The 24,530-nt window shown below is 40.8% G+C and overlaps 2 protein-coding genes across 2 annotated transcripts in view; both read right to left on the bottom strand.

The window, feature by feature from the left end:
• Positions 1 to 9,089, bottom strand: PIGA (phosphatidylinositol glycan anchor biosynthesis class A). The gene is made up of 6 exons (XM_064708086.1): positions 9,031 to 9,089; positions 8,154 to 8,812; positions 7,465 to 7,597; positions 6,292 to 6,424; positions 4,922 to 5,128; positions 1 to 3,295 (listed from the first exon to the last, which is right to left on the bottom strand). The coding sequence occupies exons 1-6, from the start codon at positions 9,069 to 9,071 to the stop codon at positions 3,032 to 3,034; spliced, it is 1,437 nt and encodes a 478-aa protein (XP_064564156.1). The 5' UTR covers positions 9,072 to 9,089; the 3' UTR covers positions 1 to 3,031.
• An 11,288-nt stretch (positions 9,090 to 20,377) lies between these two features.
• VEGFD (vascular endothelial growth factor D) overlaps positions 20,378 to 24,530 on the bottom strand; it is a 30,582-nt gene continuing 26,429 nt past the window's right edge. Inside the window, exons 6-7 of the mRNA XM_064708321.1 lie at positions 22,636 to 22,831; positions 20,378 to 21,049 (exon numbers count right to left, since the gene is read on the bottom strand). Of these exons, the coding sequence (XP_064564391.1) occupies positions 20,923 to 21,049; positions 22,636 to 22,831 (323 nt within the window). The 3' untranslated portion in view covers positions 20,378 to 20,922. The remainder of the gene's footprint in view (positions 21,050 to 22,635; positions 22,832 to 24,530) is intronic.

Genomic DNA, 24,530 nt, shown 5'->3' with positions numbered 1-24,530 from the left:
ATCATGAGAGTAGTTTAATGACAGCAATTAAACACTAAAAATGTTGAAATACTTTTAATTTAAAAAAATCAAAATATTAAGCCATTTTAAGACTGATTATTCTCTTATTTATTTACATAAAGTCTGTTTTTTACTGAAGCAGAAAGCACCAGAAAGACTTTTGCAATTAATTTTCAAAAGCCTAGGCATATATGAAAAAGGGACCAAATATAAAACAGGGAAAAAATATAAACAGATGCAGAAAAACTTGACCACAAACCAAGTAAATTACAGTAGATACCTTCTTACAGATACATCCACACCCACTAAAACACAGTCTGAAAGACTAATCTTATATCTATACTTTACTTGATGCTTGTATGGTGTATTGCATGGTTTAATCTACAATTTTCAATACCTTGATTCACAGTGTCTGCACATCATGTATTGGAAACAACATTCCTCCTTGTGCCTGGGGATGGAATTTCATTGCAGTTTGGGAGGGGGACATTCTACACAGGTCTTCCTGCTCCTCCTACACACCAGAGGCTCTGCTCTGTGCAAGACCTTGCTTAATTAGTGTCACTCTCCCTTTCCTAACATTTCCCCGGTATTTCACAACAATTGAATGTTACCTGCAAGCACAACTGAAACATTTTATTTTTTTAAACAAGTTATTTTATTAATTTCTAACCATATTCATTATCTCAGTAATTTTTCTTTGTATCCTGCTTATTTTATTTAACTTTTTTCGTGTTACCCACTGATATTTTGTAAAACTGTAAATGTTTCTGTGGCATCATCCTTTACTCCACTGCACAAAGCCAGTGAGCAAATCATTCCCACAAAGCTCTGCATAATACAAGTGGTGATATTTGAGAAACCAGTTATGGGTTAAGTTTGTATGGCAGCTTGTACAGAAAGATGATTATTAAAAAACATTCTCATAGGAACTCCAACAACCAGTGGTGAAAAGCAGCATTATGGTTTGTAGTTCTGTATTTTCTAATTACATCCTCCCACACATTAATGAAATGTATCCATTTTTTATGGAAAGGTAAATAAACCCCTAGATAAACTTTACATTTGGCTTGTAAACAAGACTATAACAAGGTTTTATTATGTTATTTGTAAGTACACAATGTTCCACAAAAGAAAACTTATTTTGAATAGATACACGCAATCCTTTTGATTTGTGTTTGCAGATGTTGCAGGAAACCAAACAGAACTAAAAGAGAACAAAGTATTACTAAAATTACACACACACATATATATATATAACATTTCCCTGGAGTGGCAATCAGTATTTTCAAAAGGTTGTTAGAAATTTCAATGCTTGAACAATATTAAAAAAAAAAAAGAATAACTTAAAAAAGTAGAATATTAGCTTAATTCTACCCATTTATCCTTAAACCTTGTGGCACCATTTTAGATGACGTCCACTTTTAATGCAGAGTTTGAAAAACTCAAATTGTAATATTACACGCTGTATGTTACATATCAAAGGCTAAAAATTCTAGTAAAAGAATAGACTTTACATATGGCAATTATTTACATTATCTTTGTGTTTCATGAAAATATGTTCAATGAAATTATAAAATGCTTGTGTAATTACATCTCTACCCAAACAAGATGAATTTGGCAGAAGGAGTGTGTTAAATACTGCTCTTCAAGGGTTTGGAAACAGTGTTTTCATATTGCACAGTTTTAATATTAATACAGTGTCCAACAGCACACAATACTCCAGAGTCATAAAATAGGAAGCTTGTCATGATTAGTGATGCTTGAAAAAGAAACTAACCCAGTGCCTCAGACAAGGGGCAATTTGAGAGGTGGCCGACACAAATGAAACAAACACCTCTTCTCACACCCATTGGCACAATGCTGTGATGCCTCCTGCCCCAGAACAAATCACTCAGACTCCTCAGAGCTGCTCCTTCTCTGTCTCTCCATGAAAAACACAGCCATTGTTATTTCCACTTAAGGAATGCCTTCCCAAGGTATTCCTTGGGAGATTTCACATGCAGCACCTGCCAGCCAGTGTCTCTGATGCGGGTGAGGTGAAATCACTCACCCTGAACGCTGTCCCTCCCAGAGATGGACTGAAATGCCACTTTGGTCATAAGAAAGGGGAGGGAGAAAGAAGTGAGGGGGAAAGAAGTGGGTGGGTGGGAGGTGGAGAGAGCAGGTAAGCACGAGTGTGCTTATTAAGCCCTTCACAGTTTTTGCTCTCTCACACACGTGTTACTTCACACTTTGGCACAGACTGCTGGAAGTTTTCAGGCCTGAGATGTTTCTAAAGGCTGTATTATCTCTAAATAATACTATTTCTTCCCCTATGTACCGAAAAACAAAAGCAAAACCCAAAATCACTATAAATTTACATCACTTTCACAAGTGTAAGGGAACAGGAAAAAATTAGCACCTCTGAAAATATCAGAAAATCATTATGGAATGTTGATTCAGCAACAGAATGTGCAACTCTGACTAGGGAAGAACTTCAAAATAATAATGCTAGGCAGGCAAAACACTGTCACTGGGACGCAACTGCTAGAACTAAGTCTCTGAACTTTACATGGTAATGGACTTTATGACTAATTTCAAGTGCCATTTTCATCTTAGGAGAAAAAAGGTGTATTTTGTTGAGATTTTAATTATTTTGAAAGAGGCCTTAAAATAAAAATCACAGTAAATATCAGGGATTAGCAGGGATTACATTAAGCTAATAATTGTTGTGTTTTGCTTTCCCAAACACTTAAATCCCTTTCTGCAATGTTCAAGTTATCAAGGAAAATCTTGTATTTTTGTTTCCAAGGCTTCTGACATATATAAAAACACATATTCTCCTCCCAGCTTTCAGTGCAAAAGAGATGCCCATACATTTGCATTAATCCAAAACTGAACTAAGAACATCATCCTAAATTGAGGTAGCACATTGAACTAAGTTTCTTTCCAAGAACTTCAGAAAGAAACTGAAGAGTTTTAAGAGTAATGTCTCTGTCAGCAAGCATTAAAACCTTTAGTGACTGACACATTTCTTTCCTTGCGCAATTTAGGAGTTTGGAAGTTCTTCTTTAACTCTTCTTTTTTTTCCAAAAAAATACCGTTTAGTCCATGCACCCTTAGGTCCTGTAGCATCTATTGCAACATCAATTATGGAATCTGGAGTCATCCACCTCAGAAATGCCAAGAGAAGGAAGTTCAGAACAGCAAAAAAAGCAAAAATACACCCGGTCACGGGACCACAGTGAGTCATTAGTCTGTCAAGTCGCTCCTTCATTGGTAAAACCACTTCATCTGCAACTCTGTCATACACCTAAACAAAGAGGAGACAGAAAGTAACATCTTAAAAATGCATTGATTCTACCTCAAAAATCAGGCAGTACTTTATAATCACTCCACAAAATCAATGATCTAGTCTTAGCTACCAGATGGGACAAATATTGCCCCCTAAAAAGCTTTGCAGATCCTAAGTGCTGATTTATGAGTCTTGTTCTAGATATTTCATTCATTCATTTAAGGAGAAATACGAAACATTCTCTTCTTTTACACACTTCAGAAGTATTTCATTAACTAGGAAGGCTGCATAATTTTTCTCTCATGTAATATTATACTGAAAGGGCTGGAGGTTTTAATAGATTGAAAGGGTTGTAATCTCATATTCATATCAGTCCCAGGAAGAGCTTGAACATACAATTATTAGATTTTAAACACAATGATGGATGAACTCACAGGTGAATTTGGCACTATTCCAAATCTCTGTATTTGAACAATGAACCAAATCCTAATAGGCTCCTGGATTTTTGTTTAAAGAAACAGTAGTTCAATTATTGCACAAAGCAAATATTTGCTACTAGTGACTTATTATACAGGTCAATCACAGCCAACAACAAACCCACTACAAACCACTCCAAAATGGCTTGAAGGACACAGTTATTTTCCTTATTTCCTTAAGAATGTTACAGACTCCATTCTACAGGTAACCTTATTTGGTAACAAACAACAATCTTCTGCACAATTTAAGATCTATGCATACTTTTACCAATTCTATGACCATTTTCCTTCATGAAGTATTGGTGGATTTTTTTAAGAAAATACTATATAAAGCAAACTCAAATCTAGGCTAACGTCTGTAAAAACTTTGCAATTCAAATGTCGCCTGCAGTTACAAAATCATAAAATGAATTATACTGATGGCACTTAAAAATATTAAAATAAACTGGTTGTACATGGCGCTTCAAGGAGGCTTGTGAGAGATATACAGTTGAGTGCAGTACAATTTAAGAGGCATGGGGTTCAGCTACTCTCTCCTTCCTAAAACACAGGAGGTGAAGGCAGAAGTGACACAGCTCCACAGTGTTTGTAACATTACTGCAGCCAACATTCTTCACTGAAGGCAGAAGTGCAGCTTTTCTACAGAAGTGCAGCTCTAGTTCTGGAATATGAATTCAAAACTATGAAAATAAATTTTCATTACAACCACAGCTTATGTAAACTCAGCTGTGTTCAGCCTTCCAGCATTAAACTGCTTCTCATAATTTTAAACTACTTGTTAGCACATGGTGAAGCTCTGTCATGAACTGCTCTTACCTTGCCATACACCTTAGCAGCACATTTTCCAGTTATGCCAGAAAAGTTACTTCATGTCAAGACTTGAACAAATAGAGTAGAAATCTAACTAACGATCTAGGCTTTTCTTTGAAATATTTACCAGCAGTCATGGCATGTTAGAAAATACAAATACAAATAGAAAATATATCCAGGAGTTATTTGGGGGGAAAAAAACGTTTTCTCGACCTTTTAAAACCATGTATGTTTGAGAGGAAACATGCTGAAGAATTAAACTGGAATATTCATGGTGAATGTGCCTAGTAATATTTCAAAGCAAGAACTGTTTCAGAAATTTACTTTCAGAGAATTTAAAAGAAGTGATTATACATACTTTCTCAGTTCTCTCTGCTACATTCCTCCACGTATAAAAAGTCTTTACTTCATTATGAACAGCTTCTGGAGATGGCAGAGTTCCTGATCTGAGCTGGGCAATAGCTTTTTCTAGTCCATCACACAAAGATTTCACAGAGGGCTCACACAAAATTATGAGATTTTCTGGAAGTACCTCTGGAATCCCACCAACTCTTGTGCTCACCACCTTTGAAACAAACAAAAGAAATAGTAACATAAAAAATGAAACTGTGTGACAGCAATGCTATTACATTGTTTAGATGCAGCTATTTAAAAGAATAGGAAAACATCATGGTTTGGGAACTTGACCTGTGTGTGCACTAAAAATGCAAACCCCAGAGAAGACAAACACAGCAGATTACCTTCACCATTGTCCAGAATGATTCTTTGGTGATAAAACAGATGACTAACCAGACAGGTCTAATGAGTGGTTATGAGACACCTTTCCTGAAGGCGTGTGCCACAATACACAACTGAACCTGTGTAATCAGATTTTGGACATTTCTTCCACAGTATCTCAAAAAAACTGTTACCTCTACTTGCAGAGGATAATTTTACCACATACTTGATATTTCAGTTTCCTAGGTTACTGAACACTTGCAAAAATTTATTTACATTAATCTGAATTATTATTTTTAAAGGAAAATCAGAAATTACTAAGACTCACATAGTGCAATCATCTCTAAACATTGGGCAATAAGAAACTGCAGAACTTCCTCACCTCTAGAGAAGAGATGGCAAGAGAGTAACTACAACTAGGTAGTAAATGCTGTCAAAGGATACTGAAGTAAAAAAAAAAATTGAAGTCACTCCCATTTTCTATACTTACTGTAAATTAGGTACTCTTATCAGTCTGTCTTCTTAATAAGGTTCCTTTATCTTTCATTGTGAAACTCTAATTCTTTATGGCTACTGACTCAACTTCTTTTTTGAGTTGTCAGTCTGAGTTGAAAATTAGCCAGGGCTTTTACTGTTCTCTCTCTCCAACTTATCTTGAATCCTACACAGGAAGGCAATTTTTCTGCAGCTCCCTTCAAAATAAACCTTTGTGAACATCAACTACCCCAAAACTCTGTAAAGGAGCACATACAAAACAGTATTTGGCTAGTTCAGAGAACCGAGAGCAGATCTACACGTCATTGCAAATTCTACACAAAATTTCTCTCGGAGTTAACCCTTCTCTCTCAGCTTCCAGGTGATCTGTAAATGGGGATAACATTTGCTTACCTCTGTCAAGACAGAGCCTCAGATGAAATCAATGTGATAAGCACATATTACTTCATTGTGAAATTTGTTTAAAATGGATACATGCTTTCTAGATACTGAGATTTTTTAGATTTTTTTTTTTACCTGTAAACCACAGCTTGCTGCCTCCACAATAGCCATACAAAAGGCCTCAGTGAGGGAAGTGTTGAGAAAAATGTGCCCTTGGACCAGGACATTTCTGACATCCTGGTGTTCCAAACCTCCTAGAAGACGCACCCTACATACAAGAGGAAAAAAAAACCAAAAAAACCAGAGATAAGCACTAGATTTGGAACATAATAATGCCACATATTCTGAAAAAGGTACCAATGGTTCACACTTATAAAGTGAGAGAACAAAGATAGGCACGCCAGTTTAGTTTTCTCTAAATTTCTCCAGCAATGGAGAAATAAAAAATCTTGCTTTTTTATTGTCACACTGAAAGAAACTTCTGAAAATAAAGTTGGTGGGAGAAGTTGCTGTTTTAATGACATTTGCCTTCAGAACATTGCTACTGAGCCTTCTAGTTCTGCAAGAAAAGATGGCTTCACTCAGTTAATAATTAAGATTTGTCAAATGCATTATCTGAATTTTCAATGTGAGGTCTGACCAATCTGAGTCTGACAAGGGAAAAAGTTTTTAAGATATGATGATCAGGACATGTCATCTTGAAGAGACTGGAAAACAATAAAGGGCAAAATGAGAATGATACTGACAATTTTAATTGGGGAAATCACTGACTAAAGCACAAAACAGGCAACAAAAAAACCTAGAAAATAAAATGAACATTCAAGATTATGAAACTGTTCTTGATCAAGAAAACACAATGGAAATACATAAATGTATCTGTATCATGGCAACATTCTGGTAACATGGTAACACCACGGAACATGTTTGTAGCACCACGAGAACACATATGAGACAAGCACTATGCTGAAGACTTTCATAGTGAAAATAATAAATGCCTAGCAGTCACCATGACATGCAATAGCACAAATGAGCTGTTAACACCTGATGCCATATAAGATCCAAGCATCATGGCTGCAGAGAGGGGCATGATAAATTTATATCTAAGTCACCTTTCTATGTCTCAATGGAGGCTCATTCAGGGCCTAATCATAGAAATATGAATTAACTTGCTGGACCATAGTCCAGCTCTCAAAGTCTTCAGTGTCTGGTTTATCTGCCTTGCCTTTAGCCTCAGGCTTTGGGGCTTATCTGGGGGAGGGAGGCAGGCAGGTCTCCACCCCTGAAGTACCTCGAAGGGTCAGAACCAACCTGTCATGCAGCTGGTATCTCTCCCGGACCTCTTCCAGTACGATTCGCTTTGGTCCTTCTCCTCCAACTAAGAAGTGTAACTCTGGATATTTCTGACACAGCTCAGGAATTATACCACTAAGCAAATCAATACCTAAGAGGAGAAAATTTAGGGCAAGCCATTATTTTATCTGATTTCAGAACTTCTCATGATGTAGCCCACATCTACAACTATATTCAGAAGCAGAAGAAGTGAAAAAAAAGGTCTCCTGAAGACAGTTAAACTGCTGCCCACAAAGATATGAAAAAAACCACAACTTGAGACCTCATAGGAGACAAAAATGGAAAAAAAAAATCACTTAAGTTGCTGTCACTGGATTACATAAAAACAATTAAAACATTTCTAACAGAATATATAGATTAGGCCCTAAATCTTATGTCCAATACAAGCCAAACGTTCCATTTCACAAACTGACCAAAGCTTCTGGTCTCTTCAGTATTACAAAGGAAACACACCTCTGAACCCACCATGTACAAAAACAATGTACATTTCTTCTTCTTGAGTTCACAAACACAAAAGCTTGGAACGGCCACCTCACCACTCCCAGTGCAAATTCCAACCATACCACAGACACAGCCTAAGCCGTACCTGACCAAGACCTCTCCAAAGAAAGGAAACCAAAACAAGCTTACATTAGACCCCCCATTACCTTTTCTGTAAACGAGTCTGCTGACAACGACAATTGTTATTGTACTGTCATCCCTCCTGGAGGGGTCTGGGGTGAAGTCGGTGGGATCCACAGCGTTGGGGATGACAGAGACTATCCGAGGGTCCAGGGCTGCCCGCAACACCGTGTTCTCCTTGCTGGTGTAGGAGACGCAGATGATGTGGTTGGTGTCACACAGGGACACCGTCAGCAGCTTGTTGGTCAGCACCGAGCTGACATCGGCGAAGCCGAACAGGGAGTGGTCGGTGAACACGGTGCGCAGCCCCATGGTCTTGGCGTGGAACAGGGCGTCGTGGGCCATGGCCGAGAAGGAGCTATGGGCGTGCACGATGGTCACCCGCTCCCGCACGAAGATGTACCTGAGCAAGGGCAGGCTGTGGAAGAGCGTCGTGGCCGTGGACTGGTTGTACATCACCTTCAGGGGCAGGTAGTAGACTTTCAGCCCGCTGGTGAGGTAGCGGACGCCCTTGCGGTGGCCGTAGGCGTGCGTGACCACCAGCACCTTGTGGCCGCGCTCGATGAGGCACTGTGACAGCTGGTACACGTGGCTCTCCACGCCCCCCATGTTGGGGTAGAAGAAGTCCGACACCATGCACACGCTGTGCGCCGCCGGGCCTCCGCCGTCCATGCCGGGCCCGCTCCTAACGGGGGAAGGAACCACAAGGCGCCATCACTCGCCGGCGGCCGCCCGCGACGACCCCCGGCCCCCTCAGTGTCGGCGGCGCCGCCGGGCCCACCGCGCGTCCCGCGCAGGCCGCACGCGGGGAGGGGCGGCGCCGGGCCCCTGCAGAGCCCGGCCCCCGCGGCGGCGGCCCCGGGGAGCGCGGGCGGTGTGAGGGCGGGGGGACCGTGCACGTACCTGCCGGCGGCCGGCGCTCCCTGCGCGCTGCCCGGCGCCATGGCCCCATCGCCCGTCACCGCCGCGGCCACGCCCGCGCGGCGCGGCGCCGCAGCCAATCACAGCGCGGGGCGGTGTCACGCGGGAAAAACAGCGCCAATCTCCGCGCCGGACTGCCCCGGCCTCGCGCCCGGGATCCACCCCAGTTCCCGGCCCCGCCCCAGCTTTCATCCCGGGATCCACCCCAGTTCCCGACTCCTCCCCAGTTCCCATCCCGTCTCCACCCCGCTCCCATCCTGGCCCCGCCCCAGTCCCCGGCCCCGCCCCGCTCCCATCCCGGGATCCGCCCCAGGTCCTATTCCGAGATCCAGCCCCGTTCCCGGCCCCGCCCAGCTCCCACCCCAGGATCCGCCCCGCTCCCATCCCGGGATCCAGCCCCGCTGTCGGCCCCGTCCCAGCTCCGCCTGAGCTCCCCTCCCAGGATCCCGCCCCAGATCCCTATCCCGGTGTCCCGCCCCGTTCCCGGCACCAGGCACCGCGGGCCCGGCGCAAAGGCAGCGGCGATGTCCTTGCGGGAGTGGGAAGCTCGTCCCGGACGGCTGTTGACAAAAAAGTGTAGCACGGAGCTGCTGAAAAAGTGGCATAAATGCCGTATGGAGATGGGATTGCCTCAAAATTCCAAAGGCTTTGCTCTGCCCCCAAAGGAGAAGCTCTTCTGGTGGGTTTGGCTCAGTTACAGCTGGAGCTCCCGCAATGTTCTAGACTGTTCTGCCACAAGTGCTGAAAGCTTATTGTCTCTAAATGAAAATAAATTTAAAAACCATGTTTTTTATAGGCGGCCCGGGAGATTGAACACTGGGAAAGAAAGGAGCTGGGTTGGCATCACTTTGCTGTGTATTCCTGGTCTTCTTGAGCCTTACCATCAGCCTTTTTTGCAGCTCCAACACGCTCCTGACTGCTGCTGGCTGCCAAGAACCCCTTTCCTGTATGTTCCCAAAATTGCATTTGGCAGCTCCTTCTTCTTGCCAAGATTTCCTGATATGAATTTTGTCAGGTTTGCCTGTCATGACTCCCATGCAAATGTGCTTGTTGTGAGTGACAGTACAAGCTGACCTACGCTGAGTGCTGGCTGGGTCCCTGTTAATTGAAGCTTGGACAGATGTGGTTTGGAGGCACTGATCCCAGGAAGGACTGAAGAAATCAGGCACTTCATTCTGGGGACTGAAAGATGTGAAAACCCCAGCTGTATTGAATAAGAAAAGCATTGCTCATTGATGGAATTTTTTTCATGTGTTCAGAAAGATGGGACCAGCACTGGCAAATCTGATTTCATCATCAGGTGGGTCAAGAACCTGAATTCTAGGGGGAGAAGCTGAGTGTGAGGCCAGAAGAGGAGAAGCTTCTCACCAGCAACAGCAAGGTGTGAAAGAAGAAGAGTTTGAGAAGCAGGGGTTTGTAAGGATGCTATCTCAGAAGAAACTGCAGCCTGAGTGTAAAGCTGTGGCCTTCAATTACATTTAGGAAAAAGCCCCCAAAACGGTGCCAGGAGAAGGAGGAATGCACCTGGGGCTCTCCACTGCAGCACCCCATGTGAGCTCTGGTAAATGGCAGTGGTGACCTCCCTCCCTGGCTGTCACACTGGTCTGCAGAATCAAGCTGTCAAGTCACTCCAATTTTAGCTGTTGGGAAAAAATGCTTATAGTTTTAAGTATTTTGAATTTTTTTTTTTTTAGATTAGTTCTTCATGTGTGTCCTCTAGAGAAGTTGTGATTCTTGGTATGCAAACTTTAAAAGTCTGAAGAGAAATCGTAGCTGGTACATGACATAGCAGCCCTTTTTTTTTCTTTACTTTCCTGGCAGTTGGTCACAGGCTCTGGATGTCCTTCTGAAGGAAATCAGGATTGTGGCCAACCTTCATGCCTTTGGCCTGGCATGTTGGCTTTGGTGGTCTGACATCTGTGTTCTTCATTAGACGTGTCTGGTTGTGCTTAAAGTCATTCCTGTCAGTGGTCCAGTAAATCCCCCTGTATCAGCAGCCTTCTCCTGTTGTCATGTTCAAGGGAACTTGAAAAATTTGTCTGCCAAGGAGCCTAGGACAAACCTTAATGGAATGGAAAGGAATCTGTCACTGCCAAGCTGAAAAAGGTGCTGCTAAATTTTGTCTCCACAGCTGGTTCACAAGGATGGGATAACATTCACTTTTCACTGGCTGTGGTGTTGTGGTGTGTATTCATAAAATTGTCACGGATCCTGGTCATATCCAGAGTCGGTCCTGGCCTGATCTGGGGTGAAGCCTATACTGAAGGTACCAACAGCTGAGGAAAGAATCAAATTTTCTTACTTTGGAAATCCCGCATTCAGTGTATTCACTCCCTCACTTAGAGCACCTACAAGGTCAGAGTGAGACTGGAGGATAAATGAGCACAGAGCAAAGATGTAAAACCTGTGACAGCAGAGTAATTGCCACTTCCAAGCCTGGTCCTTGAATGCTCTCTAAAACATCTCATAAATTGAGTTAATGGAGGGAGAAGATGGAGGACACTCCAAGAGACTCCTGTGTCTTTGTTCAGGTAGCAGATGCCATCATGCCTCAAGGAGACATCTTCAGTGTTCATGAAAATATAGGAAAACTTTCTGCCAAGTACTCTGTGCTTTCCACTCCCGCTCAGGCTCCTCTCAGGCTGAATTTGCCACTCTATCCCCCAGCCTCTTGGGTGACACTGCTCTTATTCCATGTCTGTATGGAGCAAAGACTATCACTGTTTGGTGAAGTGGCTTTGCTGCGTGTTGTAAGTGGGTGAATTAAATTAATGCATTTATTTACACTCCATACAAGTCTAAAACATGCACATTTATTATAAAAAATAATAGTAATTGACAAAAACAAGCTATCAGTCATTCAGAGAGTACTTCACTAAAGAGTTGTGAAGCAGTGCTGCTCTAAAGCCTGATGCGGTGACAAGGGAGACACAGTGCTCCTGGAAAAGAAATCTTGTTTTGTGGAATAGTGGTGTGAGACTGCACAAGTGGCTTCAAGTGAAGGACATTTCCTTTTCATGATCCAGGAAAGCAGAAACTGTTGGAAGCCACAAAAGAAGTACATCAGTGAAAAATAGTACTGCTGAATGGGGAATTGTGGCCTAGAGATGTATCATAAACAGAGACTGGGTAATGAAACCAGGCAGGACAGCCAGAGACAGTCCAATGTGTGAAAAATGACAGTGTTTGCAGTTTTTAATCATGCAGAATTAAATAGGCTCCAAAACAAAGAGGAAAGCAATATTTGAAATTTTTCCTCTGAAGAAAGAGGACTAATTGTCTTTCCATTTAGTTTACTTTTACTTGATTTTGTCATCCTAAGATTGCTGCACAGGGGGAGTGAGTATCCAACTCTCTACCTCAGTAGTTGTTTTTTGCTGCTAGGAAATGGCAACAGGATCTAATAGATTTCTATAATTCCGTGGAAAGGTTGGTTTTGCCTGGTTTCTACTGCTTACAGCCAATCTTATTACCTGGCTGGAATACCTCCCATAAAGCAGCCAGGAAAAAATCATGGTTTTCTCATTCAAGCACTTGGGTTTTCCTATTCATGGAATCCCACAGAAGCTGGCTGAAATTGCATGTTAATGTACTTCTAAAACACAGGCTTCAAGTTGAAGTCTTAACAAACCGCAGTGCTGTCTGTGAAGGAAATTACCATTAAATGCAAACTGGAGAAAGGCTTATTTTCTTGAAGCCAGATTTCTCTCTTAAATGCCAGAAAATGAGTTGGTTTTCCATTTTGCAGACACTTCTCACTTCCAAGCAGTTTGGAATTCATCTGTGGGATGTCAATTGCTAACAGAAGGGAAGAGGTGATTGGCAAGGCTGAAGGCTGTGCCTGTTTGCTCTCACATGTGTGATCTGTGCCTGTCATGCCCCCAGGTCTCAGTCACTTTATCATCCTCTGTGTGTTACAATGCTCTTCCACCCCAGAGCCCAGAGCATTCCCTTCCCTGTCAAATCAGGTCACTGAAGGTGAAGAAGAGCATGAGGGCTTGGGAGCAGTCAAAGGATGTACACCAGGAGTACCTTCCAGTCCTCTGGAGTTACACCTCTTAGCAGGAGACAGGACAGGACAGCTGCTCCCAGTGCATTGGCTGTGACTGAGAAGAATCCTCTTTCACACCCCCTGCCAGTGAGTCACTCACCACTGCCATGCAGGATCCATTCCAGTACCTGACACTTGGTCTCTGGTCCTTCCTGGTCCCCAGCACGAGCAGTGATGCCAAACAAAGCCTGGATGGTGCCTGTCTTCTGCCTTCCCAGACGTTCCAGCTTAAATACTCATCAAATAGGGCAGAAAAAGATTCCTGAGCACACAATGCAGAGTGGTGTCTGTGCTTATCCTGACATCTTAAGCCTGTCAGAAATTGGTTTTGTACTGGCAGACCCAGGGGATATCTGTCCTTCATCCAGCATAACACTGCTATCAACCCTAACAAGCCATCTGACTAATTTGGCAGAAATCTGTGTCTGATTTTGATCAAATGATTTACAGTAACACACAGGTCTGGTGTCAGTTATGAAGCCACACCATTTGACCATACTAGACTTGATTCTACTTTTATTTTTTTTTTGCTTTTTTTTTAATTTGGTTTCTTCTTGTTGTTGTTGTTGTTTTGTTTGTTTTTTACAAGATTTTACTGTCGATGTAGTTGCAGATCTGTTTCTGCTTTTGCAGCCTTGGGGCCACATCAGAGGACTTTAATACTGATGTATCAGCTGTGCTAGAAGAGAAGGCCTGTCCTAGAGGTCTTTGGTTTGTATCTTTAAAACTGTACTTGACAAACTCTTGAAACTTCTGGCAATTTATGTAGAGTTGGCACAAACTGGAGTGGCAGAACTGTTGGGTGGGTTTCAGCTTTAAAATGGGTCTAACTGAAAGTTGAGTGCGTGTGAGGACTTGGTGGAGGAGAAAAAAGGTGCAGTGACAACAGTAGATGGAGCTATTGGAAACTTAAAATGTGTTCCTCCTTGTGGTGCTGCAAAATATCTCTGTGCAAAGCTGAGGAACCTTTACCTGGTATGTTTTATTTCCTACTACTAATGCCCCTACCCACAAATGCTCCAGAACATTTTTAGCATTGTCCTCTGTAGTCATTTTACCAAATAGAGTAGTACCTGCCTGCATTCTACAGTTTGAATGTAAAGGAAACTGAGTTTCTTATAAAAAATAAGCATGAGCTATCTATAGTTCTATATATTGATACTATAATTAACTCTATATTGATAGTTTGAATCCAGATTTAAACTGTAAGACAAGAATAATTAATTTTAATTATACTTTAAAATCCATTCAATGAGACAAGGGTTTCTTTAAACTGATACTCTTACTGTAGCTTTGAATATCTAAAGAGAAAACTAAGGTAAGGTCTGTGGAGGAAGAAGTAATTTTTATTTGATTGTTAGAATTTAGAAGACTCAGAGAGGCATGCAAAGCATTCTCAAGGTGTGAAACACAAACCACAGATTGCAAGCTCTGTGGGGCTGGGAGGTGCTGCTCTGAGGTTAATTTAATTGATGTGGAGCAGGGCAGGGTGAAAGGTGACTGTACTCCAGGGCACAGGTAGAGAAGTGTAGGCATTCTTAGCTCTGAAAGATTTTAGGAATGAGCTGTGAGTAGATTTAAAATGGGATGCATAGGGAAATGGAGGAACAGAGAGATTTAATGACTTTCAAGGGATTTTCATTACATGCCTTCATAACTCAGCTACAGGAAAATATTGATGTTTATTGCAAAGACAATATTGATAAGAAGTACTGCACATCCACATTGTGGATGTGTTAAGCTCTTTCTTGTGTTTCATCACTTGTGTTGGTGATTTTATTCAGAGGACTGAATCAAAATAACCACTATGCAACTGTATTTCAATATTTGAACACAATTCTGAAAAGTTTGTCCGTTAATAGGAATCAGGATACACTTTCCCAAGAAAAAAGATCAAAGGATGCACATGAGTGTGCATGGTGGGATCTGGGATCAGGGGAAAGTTTTGGATAAATGCCAATGAGTCACCTAACAGAAACTGATGGGTTAGTCTAGGTATCTTGCATCACCTTTTCTGCTGGACCTCTGATCCTAAGCCACACATCAGAGATAATCTTCAGTAATTAAAAACACCACTTAACATAAGAAGTGGAACAAAAGGCTAAGTGAAATGCTTCCTACTTTGTTACCTTATTTTTTTGGCACTTAATTTGTAATCACACTCCATAGCAAGGTATTTTTTGTATAATTACTGTTGTATTTTTAAATATATAGCATATACCAATGTAGAATAGAATTAAATAATTTTAATTCAACCATAAACATTTTAAAAATACTTTTAGATATTTAAGAGAGGAAACAGTTCACGCTAAATTATGGATCCCCCACTGACTGCTCTCAGCCTGGAATGACCTTTCACATTGAGTAGTATTGTAAAGTATGATAAAAGTGGAAACAAAGAAGAGTGTTAATAGCCTTGAAGTCAAAATGCAGACCAAGCCCTGACACATCATTTTGTGTACTCATTTTGTTTTATTGGCTTAAGGAGCACTTTCCTTTTATCTTAATTTAAAACAGATTTTTTACCCCTGAGTTAAACGTTTTTGTGAGGTTTTTAAGTAACTGCTGATGTTGGAGTCTGATAAATAAAATGAATGGCAGTCCATCACTTGTAACCCCTGCTTGTTTGTTTTTTAATGAAGACTTTAATAAATGAGAACACAGATTTACTTGGCCTGGTATCCACCTTGTAGTTCTTTGCAGAAAGAACAATTCATTCCACAAGTCCAGAATTAGAAGATGACAACCTCTTTGGTATTTTAATGTTGAAATGCATTTACCAGTTATTTAGAAAATACAAAGGAAATAGGCAGCTGAAGGAGCTTCCTCAGATTCAGTTCTGGGTTCTCAAGATTTTTCTTTCCTTTTTTTTTAACGCTACTGTAAAACAAAATAACTTTAATCACATAAATCCTGGCTTGCAGTGATACAAGAAAACAAAAAATAAACCTAAGCAGATTTACATTTGTTTTTGCTGGAATACAGGAAAGGAACTTACAAGTCAGCTGGAGTGGCTGCCCAAAGGATTCCTACAGATTTATATGTTTGCAGTGTATATGAGTATGGCAGGATTTATGTGTGCTCTGCCAACCCTCCAATGAGTAATTCTTGCCATAAGCAATGTCACAGCATATGACCTGTGATAGCTTTTGAAGTAAATGAGAGCAATGCTTCAGGACGTGCTTCAATTTCTTCCATGTCACCAGCATTTGGTAAGGCCACAGGTACCTCTGTCCTTCTGGAAGTCAAGTACGGTTTTTGCAAGTAAATAAATATTTCCTGACTCTTTCAAGCAGTGTGCATATTTAGCTATTTTTCTGATATTTTCTAATATTTTTCTGATATATATTCATATTCTTCCTTGTCCCCTTCCTGAAGAAAGCACATATAAGTAGAAGCTAGCTACTCATAAAAACTGATGGCTTGAGAAACTTCATGTGTGTTTATTTAGAATTAAAAATTTATATTTAAGTACTGTCATTCCTATTACATACATAGCACAAATATCACATTAAAGACATCCCTTACTATATAAAAATTAAGACACACCAGGAATTTTTAGCACTATTATTCTGCCTATGAAATCTGTAAATCATGTCCATATGCCTAAAAAGCAAGTCATGCTGAACACAGTAATAAAAGGCCGTTTAAACTTCAAAGAGAACATTCCACTGCTCAATAACCTTCTGTCTCTGAGGGTCATTTAGTCATAGGTTAAGAGTTAATGACATCAGTCAAAAAACAGATCTGCTATGAATTTTACATACCTCATTTAATTCTTCTGAATTTTTATATTAAATATCCTAATTAAAAGTTAATCTTTTATATCAATATGAAAAATAACATAAAGCATTTCTATTTTAAAGTTTGTTTAATATTCTTAAATGAAAAATCCAGAATTTCACCAACTAAATAGCATTGAATTTTTATAGATTCTTACCAAAATCTAATTATCTGCATGTGTTTCATCTTCACCCAGACCCTCCTCTTAGTCCTGGTCTTCCACATAGAGGATTTGTGGCTATGCCATAGAGTTAGTGGCATAGAGGTAGTTAGTTAGTTAGAGTTAGGTATACTTGGGGCTGTGGCAGTGAAGACCATCACACAGCACTGTCACTCACAGCAATGTGCTTCAATTATTGATCTTTTCCACATGGTGTTTCAGTGAATGTTACAGATTTGCACTGCATGCTCTGGCTTTGGTAATTTTCTAATGGTTACGACAGCAGGGTAGCAAAGAGCAGCACCCTGCAAGAGACTGGCACAGGGCCTTAGGGGCAGATGATCTGCTGGGGTAGGAATTTATTGTAATAGAAAAAGGCTACAAGATGCCTGTAGGTATCACCAGAGCCGACAACCCTGCTTGAGGCATGCAGAAGTACATTCATAAGGCTTCTAGAAACTAGGGCTGAGAACTTCCAAGGAGAATCCAAGCTATAAACTAGATAAAAACCTGTGTTTTGGCTGCTTAGGTCATGCTGTTTCCACAAGCAGTTTCCTTTTCCATCTTCACAGTAAGCCTAAGAACCATTCCTAATCCACAAGCTTTCAGACACATTGCTCCTGCAAAACAGAAATCCCTCACAGGCAGGAGAACCTGTAGGGGGTTAAATTCAGTGAAAATAACACTGAATTTTACATTGACCTCCAGATATGTTTTTGACGATCACAAATTCTCTGTTGCTTGAGCATGTTTGTATCTGTCCTGGTTTGGGCTGGGATAGAGTTAACTTTCTTCTGAGTAGCTGGTACAGTCTTGTTTTTAGTATGAGAATAATATTGATAACACACTGATGTTTTGACTATTGCTAAGCAGTGCTTACTCTAAATCAAGAGCTTTCCAATTTCCCATGCTCTGACAGAGAGCAGATGCACAAGAAGCTGTGAGGAAGCAAAGCCAGGATGGCTGACCACAATGGGACAAGGTGATATCCCATATCATAGAACATCATGCCCACTATAGAAACTGGGGGATTTATGGAAGGGCAGTCTCATCACCACTGGGATGCACTGGGCACTGGTCAGTGGGTGGTGAGCAGTTCTGTTGTACATCATTTGTGTTTCTTGGGGTTTATTCCTCTCTCTCGTTTCCATTACAACTACTAGAAGTGGTAGCATTATTATTTTCATTGCTGTTGTAGCTGTTATATTTAATTTTGTTTCAATTGTCAAATTGTTCCTATTTCAACCCATGAGGTTTACTTTGTCTTTCCAAAGCTCCTCACTAGGGTGGTGGTAGGGCAAGCGAGTTGCAGAGTACTTAGCTACCAGCTGGGGTTAAACCACAATGCTATCAAAAATATTTGTCTACCTGTTGAACAAAGTAATCCACAAGATTTAAGAGCGAAATTTTGAGCTTAAAGGTTAAATTCACCCAGAGCCTTAGACTGACAGCAGCATATGGATATAGCAAGATCTCATCTCACTCCATCCTACTGGGATATTCAGTCCTGCATTGCATTGGTCTTTTTTTCAGTGGAATGGGGAAATGTGAAAAGCTCAGAGCAGGGCTCACAGTGGTGGCCAGTGATGGTGTCTTTCCAGCCTGGGTGTTCTAATGGCCATTGTAATCTGCTGGAGATGAGGTGGTTCATGTTCAAATCCCTCTCTAGCTCTGTAAGAAGAGCTTTGGGACTTGGTTTTCATCCCCTCAGTGGCTGCTTTGTCTGAGAGTCTTCTGGGGTAGAAGCAGACTTGTCTCCCTGGCAAGAGCATTCTGTTTTGAAAAATGAAGTGAATTTATTCACTGGTCAGGACATAAAACTAAGGAAGCCTCTACAGGTCAACACTGACAAGACACAGATGTAATTAATACAGCATTCCAGTTGCTAAACTCTAGGATAAGCTAGGAAATGTAAAAGCTTGATTTCTTATCACAGAAGTTAGCTTTACAAATACCTTTGTGTGGTTTTGCACAAAGGTGCATTTTTACTTCATATACCTCTGCTGCTACCAGCTAAGTGTCAGGTTTGCCTCTGCAGCTCCCTGGCTTTCTGAGGAGTGTGCTACAGATGTAATTTATTGGCAGCACAGCCGCTTGGTCAGGGTGCCCCCATATGGGATAGAGGAGAAGTGATGGGGAAGTTCACTCACTCCTTTCACTCCCCTGTGGAGCTCAGGGACCTCACAGGTGTTTGAATTCAGAGCTTCTTGGAGGAGCAGGAGAGATGTAAGGGTGTGCTTGTGGTACCAGACTGCTTCACCTGGTGCTGCACTGGGATTGCCTTCCCCTTCCTGTCCATGCAGAGTTCATGCTGGTGGCACATGTCCTTCTCTCTGGAGGGGCACCCACAAGCAGGAGCCCAGTGCAGACCAGGGTAACCCCGCTCCCCCAGGATGCTCCAGGGGCTCCCCCAGGATGCTCACGGGTCACGGGATCCCAGGCCAGCTCACAGGACAGGCAGCACAAACAGCCTACAGGTATGTTTGCAGAGACCTAGGTCCCAGCTGGCTTAGGAAACACTCTCAACACTCAGGATCAAAGCCTAAATGCCTTACTGAGACTAAAGGCATCTTAAATTGTTTGGTGCTTTGTCCAGCCATTCAGTCAACCTTACGGGATTTGCCTCTAATTTTACTATAAAGCAATCTGGTTTTCCTATATGAATAAAAAAAAAATCTTAGTTGCACATCAGAAATCCATTTCCTGTTCCCTGTGTTGTGTCAAACATTCCATCTCTGTAGCTTTTGTTTCATATACTCTATTCCCTTTGTTCACAGTGCAGTGTAGAATTGGAGAATTCAGCAACTGGGAAAAAATCATACCAATGTCAAGACTACACTTCCAGTTCAGGATTATTGCTCATAATATTTTCTCTGGACTAGCTCACAGCAGACTTCAGTGGCTCAGAAAATAGTACTGCCCTTTTCTGATCTGGTTAAAGCACTGTTACTCAGGCCTCACACTGGGGAGAGGAATTTCAGTGCAAAGGAGATATTTTCATTGCGTGGTAGGCTAAAAGGAAAACCTTCTTCTAGTGAACAGTGCTTTTCCAAAAAATTACTGAAGAGTCAGAACTAGTGGGCTGTTATCCCCTTAGGAAGATTAACACACTACACCAGGAGCAAATAAATAAATCACACATGCTGTCAAGCAGACATGGGGAAAAATGCTTCTTTTTTACTGAAAATATTGGGCCAAGTGACCTTGTTTCAACCTGGGTTTGGGATCCAGTCCCAGTGGAACAAATGTAAGAAAACTGTACTTGAAATGGCTATGGGGTTTTTCTTATTTCCTTTCTGTTGGGCAGAGTTTTAAAATAACAGAGAAAAATCAAATCCACTCGGATAACTGATGTATTTATTTTCTTATATACACTTAAATATGGCACATCTGACAGTAGTTGTACAATAAACACAAAATGATAATCAAAGCTGAACAGTAGATCAAATAACTCAGTGCTGAACCTATTAGAAGCCAAATCCTGTACACTGAATTTCTGAAGAAAGTTTTACCCAGGAGCTGCATTAGCTAAGGATTCAGAGGCTAAGATTATCAAGTCTCAATTTCTGAACGACTGGCTGGAGACTGTGACTCTATTTCCAATACACAGTTTCATCTTCAATAATGTAACATTAAACTGCTACTTTCCAATCTTTCTTCTGTGCAGCCAGAAATTCATCAGCTGTTGTTACCTCTTAGAGAACAATTACCAGTGTCCCAGAGGATTCACTTGCAGTTAGTGATTACTCTAATAAATAAATGCAGACTGGATTAATTCTTCTGCTATTAATGTGGAAGATGTTCATGTTTACTATTGTTTGAAAGTCAGTGACAGCTACTTTGCAAAGCAGTAGATTTTCAAAGAAAAGGGGAAGCTCAGTCAAGGAGTTTCTCTGCTTTGGGACCCATGAGAACCTCTCTTCTCCTTTGGACAGCGACAATGCCTGGAACAGACTGGTTTGGCAGTTGGGCATGTTCTGGGTTGGGATGGACATCTGTCTTCACAACTGTTTGATTAAGGAGAAAGAACACAAAAGAGAAAAGCATTTTATTGTAAAAATTCTTCACTGTCAAATTCCTCAAATTTTTCATCATTGAACACTGCAATGCTCCCTACACACTAGAAAGGTGTTGACGTCCTACAACAGAGGGAGACAAGAATTTGCTGCCTCACAATTTCTATCTACAGCAACATGTCTTGCAGTGGTCCATTTGTCCAGATTCACAACTTAAGTGATGCTTTCCTTTCTTGAGACCAGTGAAGTCCCGAGGGTTAGCACTGGAAAGTGCTGCCCTTAGACTCTGCAAAGCAGCTGATCTCATTTCATGGTTCAGCTTTGCTCCTCCAGAAATACTGCATGGAAGTCTGGCATTAAGGTATCCTGCATCCAGGTTACAGGAATTTCTAGAAGCCAAATTCATTAAACAAATTATCACATTGCACCCCTCCCACCTGTCTGAAACATATAAATAACCAATTCTTTCATGCTCATTTTTAGCTGTGCTAATTGTTTTAGCTATTTTTATACTTTATATTTTGTGTTTGTCCTTGTTTTCAAAGCTGAACCTGAAGATGCAAATGTTAATTCTTCCACAGCATCTTCCCTGTGAATGAACCTATGAAGTCACTGGGAGTGAATCCTGTGGGGGTTAAACCATGTGAGCTACAGCTCTGCCAAGGCACCCAGGGAAACTGGATGCTGACTATCCTTATATAAACTTTGAGACTAAGCTGCTGCATGCTCCTGGGCCTCTACATTGGACCAAAGCTTTCTGAAAAAATTAAAATTTAACTAATCCATGAGGGCATTTTCTATCTGAGATTTGACACAGAAACCTCAAAACTAATAATACAAACAGATTAGAGAAATTCATGGAGCATAGCAGCCCCAGAACCAGTTTCCTGCTTCTCAGTGGAGTCAGAGCTGGTTGAGTAGATACCTCAAAACTAATAATAAAAACAGATTAGGGAAATTCATGGAGTATAGTAGCCCCAGAACCATTTTCCTGCTTCTCAGTGGAGTCAGAGCTGGTTCAGTAGATTTATATGTGTACAAAATTGCATTAGGTTTAGAAAATTACTTGCTCTGAGGACAAACTGGATAAGGAATGTGCTGTGTGCTCTGTGTGCAAATTTAGGGAGCCTTTGTCCCTAACCATCCATGAGATTGCCTTCAGCTGGCACAGAGAACAGCTGGCACAGGATGGGTCCTGCCTAACTACAAGACTCTATCTCATTGCAAAAACTAATACCAGTTGTAGTACAGTTTTAATCACCATTCCCTAAAAATTAGCAAAAAATAAAAAGGTAGTAAGTATTGACACTTGAATAACGGCCTTGTCCAGATTTCTTAAAAATACAAACAAACCTTAGAGTCCTTTTATACTATAAGTATTGTAATTATTATTATTATTATTATTATTATTATTATTATTATTATTATTATTATTATTATTATTATTATTATTATCATCATCATCTCTCTAGCTTCAGCAAGGCTTTTTATCCCAAGTGGACCTCCTAGCCAATTAAGCACTTGCATTTCTAATTCAGCTCTTGCAGTGTAGACACTGAATGGCAAGGATCACTTACCTGCAGGTTTCAGCATGAAATATCTTGTGTTTTAGAGCACAGCTCTCCTGGCTCTCCCTACACAAATAGCAGCTGCAGTTCTCTTTACTTTGAAAGAAATCTGTGGGACACTTATGTCTACAGATGCATTCACAATTTTCTTCATCAAATTCCATATGTTGTCCACACATAGCCAGCTCAGCAAGAGAAGGGAGTCCTGCAAAAGCACATACATCTTTTAACAGTAAGCTTTACATGGATAAATCCTGCTTTTGAAGAGACTCTGTTCTATATTTATTCGGACTCATACATGTACTTTCTGATAGATTCTAGACTTCACAATTTCTGTTGCAACTTCCTGTGCAGAAAAGGACTCAAGAGGATTGCACTGATTATTTCACTTTATTCTAATTCTGCTATTTCTTGTGGGTTGAACTTAGCACAAAAAAATTTTGGGTGATGTATATTGCAAGAGCTTAGTGTTATGCTTTGGAATGCACAAATATTTACTGGACAGGAAGTTTTAAAAGGATAATCTCAAAAAGGATTTAGTCTTCAGTTTTAGGATTTAGGATTTGTACCCATGACAAAAAGGCACATCCATGCAAACTACCACACCCATCACATGTGTGCTTCACTACACAGTCCCTGCAGAATTTTTTTAGCAGCAATGCTATGTCTACTATGGGGCAAGCTGACCTAGCACTTCAACAAGGAGCACATTCATATTTGTCAAAGATGAAAGAAAATACCTCGTTTCAGAAAAAAAAAACCAGAACTGCCAAGGGAACTCACTGTCTAATATCTTCCCTGAAAATGCACATCTGGAGCACAATATGAAGCTAATCCTAGCAAAAAGGGAACACATTTTGTGAAAGCTTTATTAAAATGCAAGCAGCACATCCCTGGTTAAAGGTCATGGCATATAAGGTGTCATTGGGAAGGTAATTTCCTGTAGCTTTACAATTAGCTCTTGGACATAACCTATGGAATGTGAAATGTAACTTGCACCTCTGCCATCTGATCCCTGATCTCAGTGGCCAGAAAAGGCTTGCACCTTACTTGAAAGAAACTTCCATTATTATTTACTCAGTGATGAAAAACCAATATCTCAACAGAATAAGACCTAAGGCCTATTGAAAGCAAGGAGGGAGTCTGCCCAAAATACTTGGAAGACAAACCCTTTCCTGTGGGTGATAAAACCTGGCATGTGTGAAGTGGTGTTGAGTGTTTCAATCTCACTTTGTTTCAACATCAAAGACAGATTTTAAGTTATTTTGTCCCAGCTACTTGCCAAACACAATGTACTTCAGAGAATGGTATTTTTGTGAGGAAGTATTGAGTGTATATCAACACAAGCCATAATTGCCTTTGTTGCAAGCCACAGATTTTAATGCTCCAAGCTGACTATACAAAAGACTGAGTTAAGAGGGCTCTGGCTATTCTCAGTCCTTCAGACTCAGTCTGAAATAGAGTACTAATTTTTTCTGAACTGAAAAGTCTAACTTGCGTTTGACTGCCTAACCTGATGGGCAGAGGATCTTATCCAGAGTGAGAAAAGATCCACCAGAAACCACTATGCAAATTATTTCTTGCTTATTAACATTAGGAGACTGCAATCAGTAGACCAGTTTATGAGGTTATTTAGCTTTATTTTAGTTTGCTAGTCCAGGAATTGCTCACCAGATTCATTTATTTTTGCCTTGAGTAGTTTATTCTTTCTCTTGCTGAATGTAGCTTAAAGCACAAAGGCAAGGTTTCCTTCTCTGTTTCCTCTAGTGCTATGATTGTGTTATTTTGACCAATTTCCTGAGAAAAACAATTTTAAAAAACTTTACACAGGACTTGGAGAAAAATTTATTTCTTTTAATATTTATTGCCAACAAGTATGTTTAGACGTACACAATTATCACCCA

The sequence above is a fragment of the Zonotrichia leucophrys genome, chromosome 1, assembly GCF_028769735.1.
Source record: "Zonotrichia leucophrys gambelii isolate GWCS_2022_RI chromosome 1, RI_Zleu_2.0, whole genome shotgun sequence".
In the NCBI taxonomy this organism is placed as follows: Eukaryota; Metazoa; Chordata; class Aves; order Passeriformes; family Passerellidae; genus Zonotrichia; species Zonotrichia leucophrys.
The sequence above is the reverse complement of the archived record's forward strand: the minus strand, read 5'-3'. Positions and strand labels throughout refer to the sequence as shown.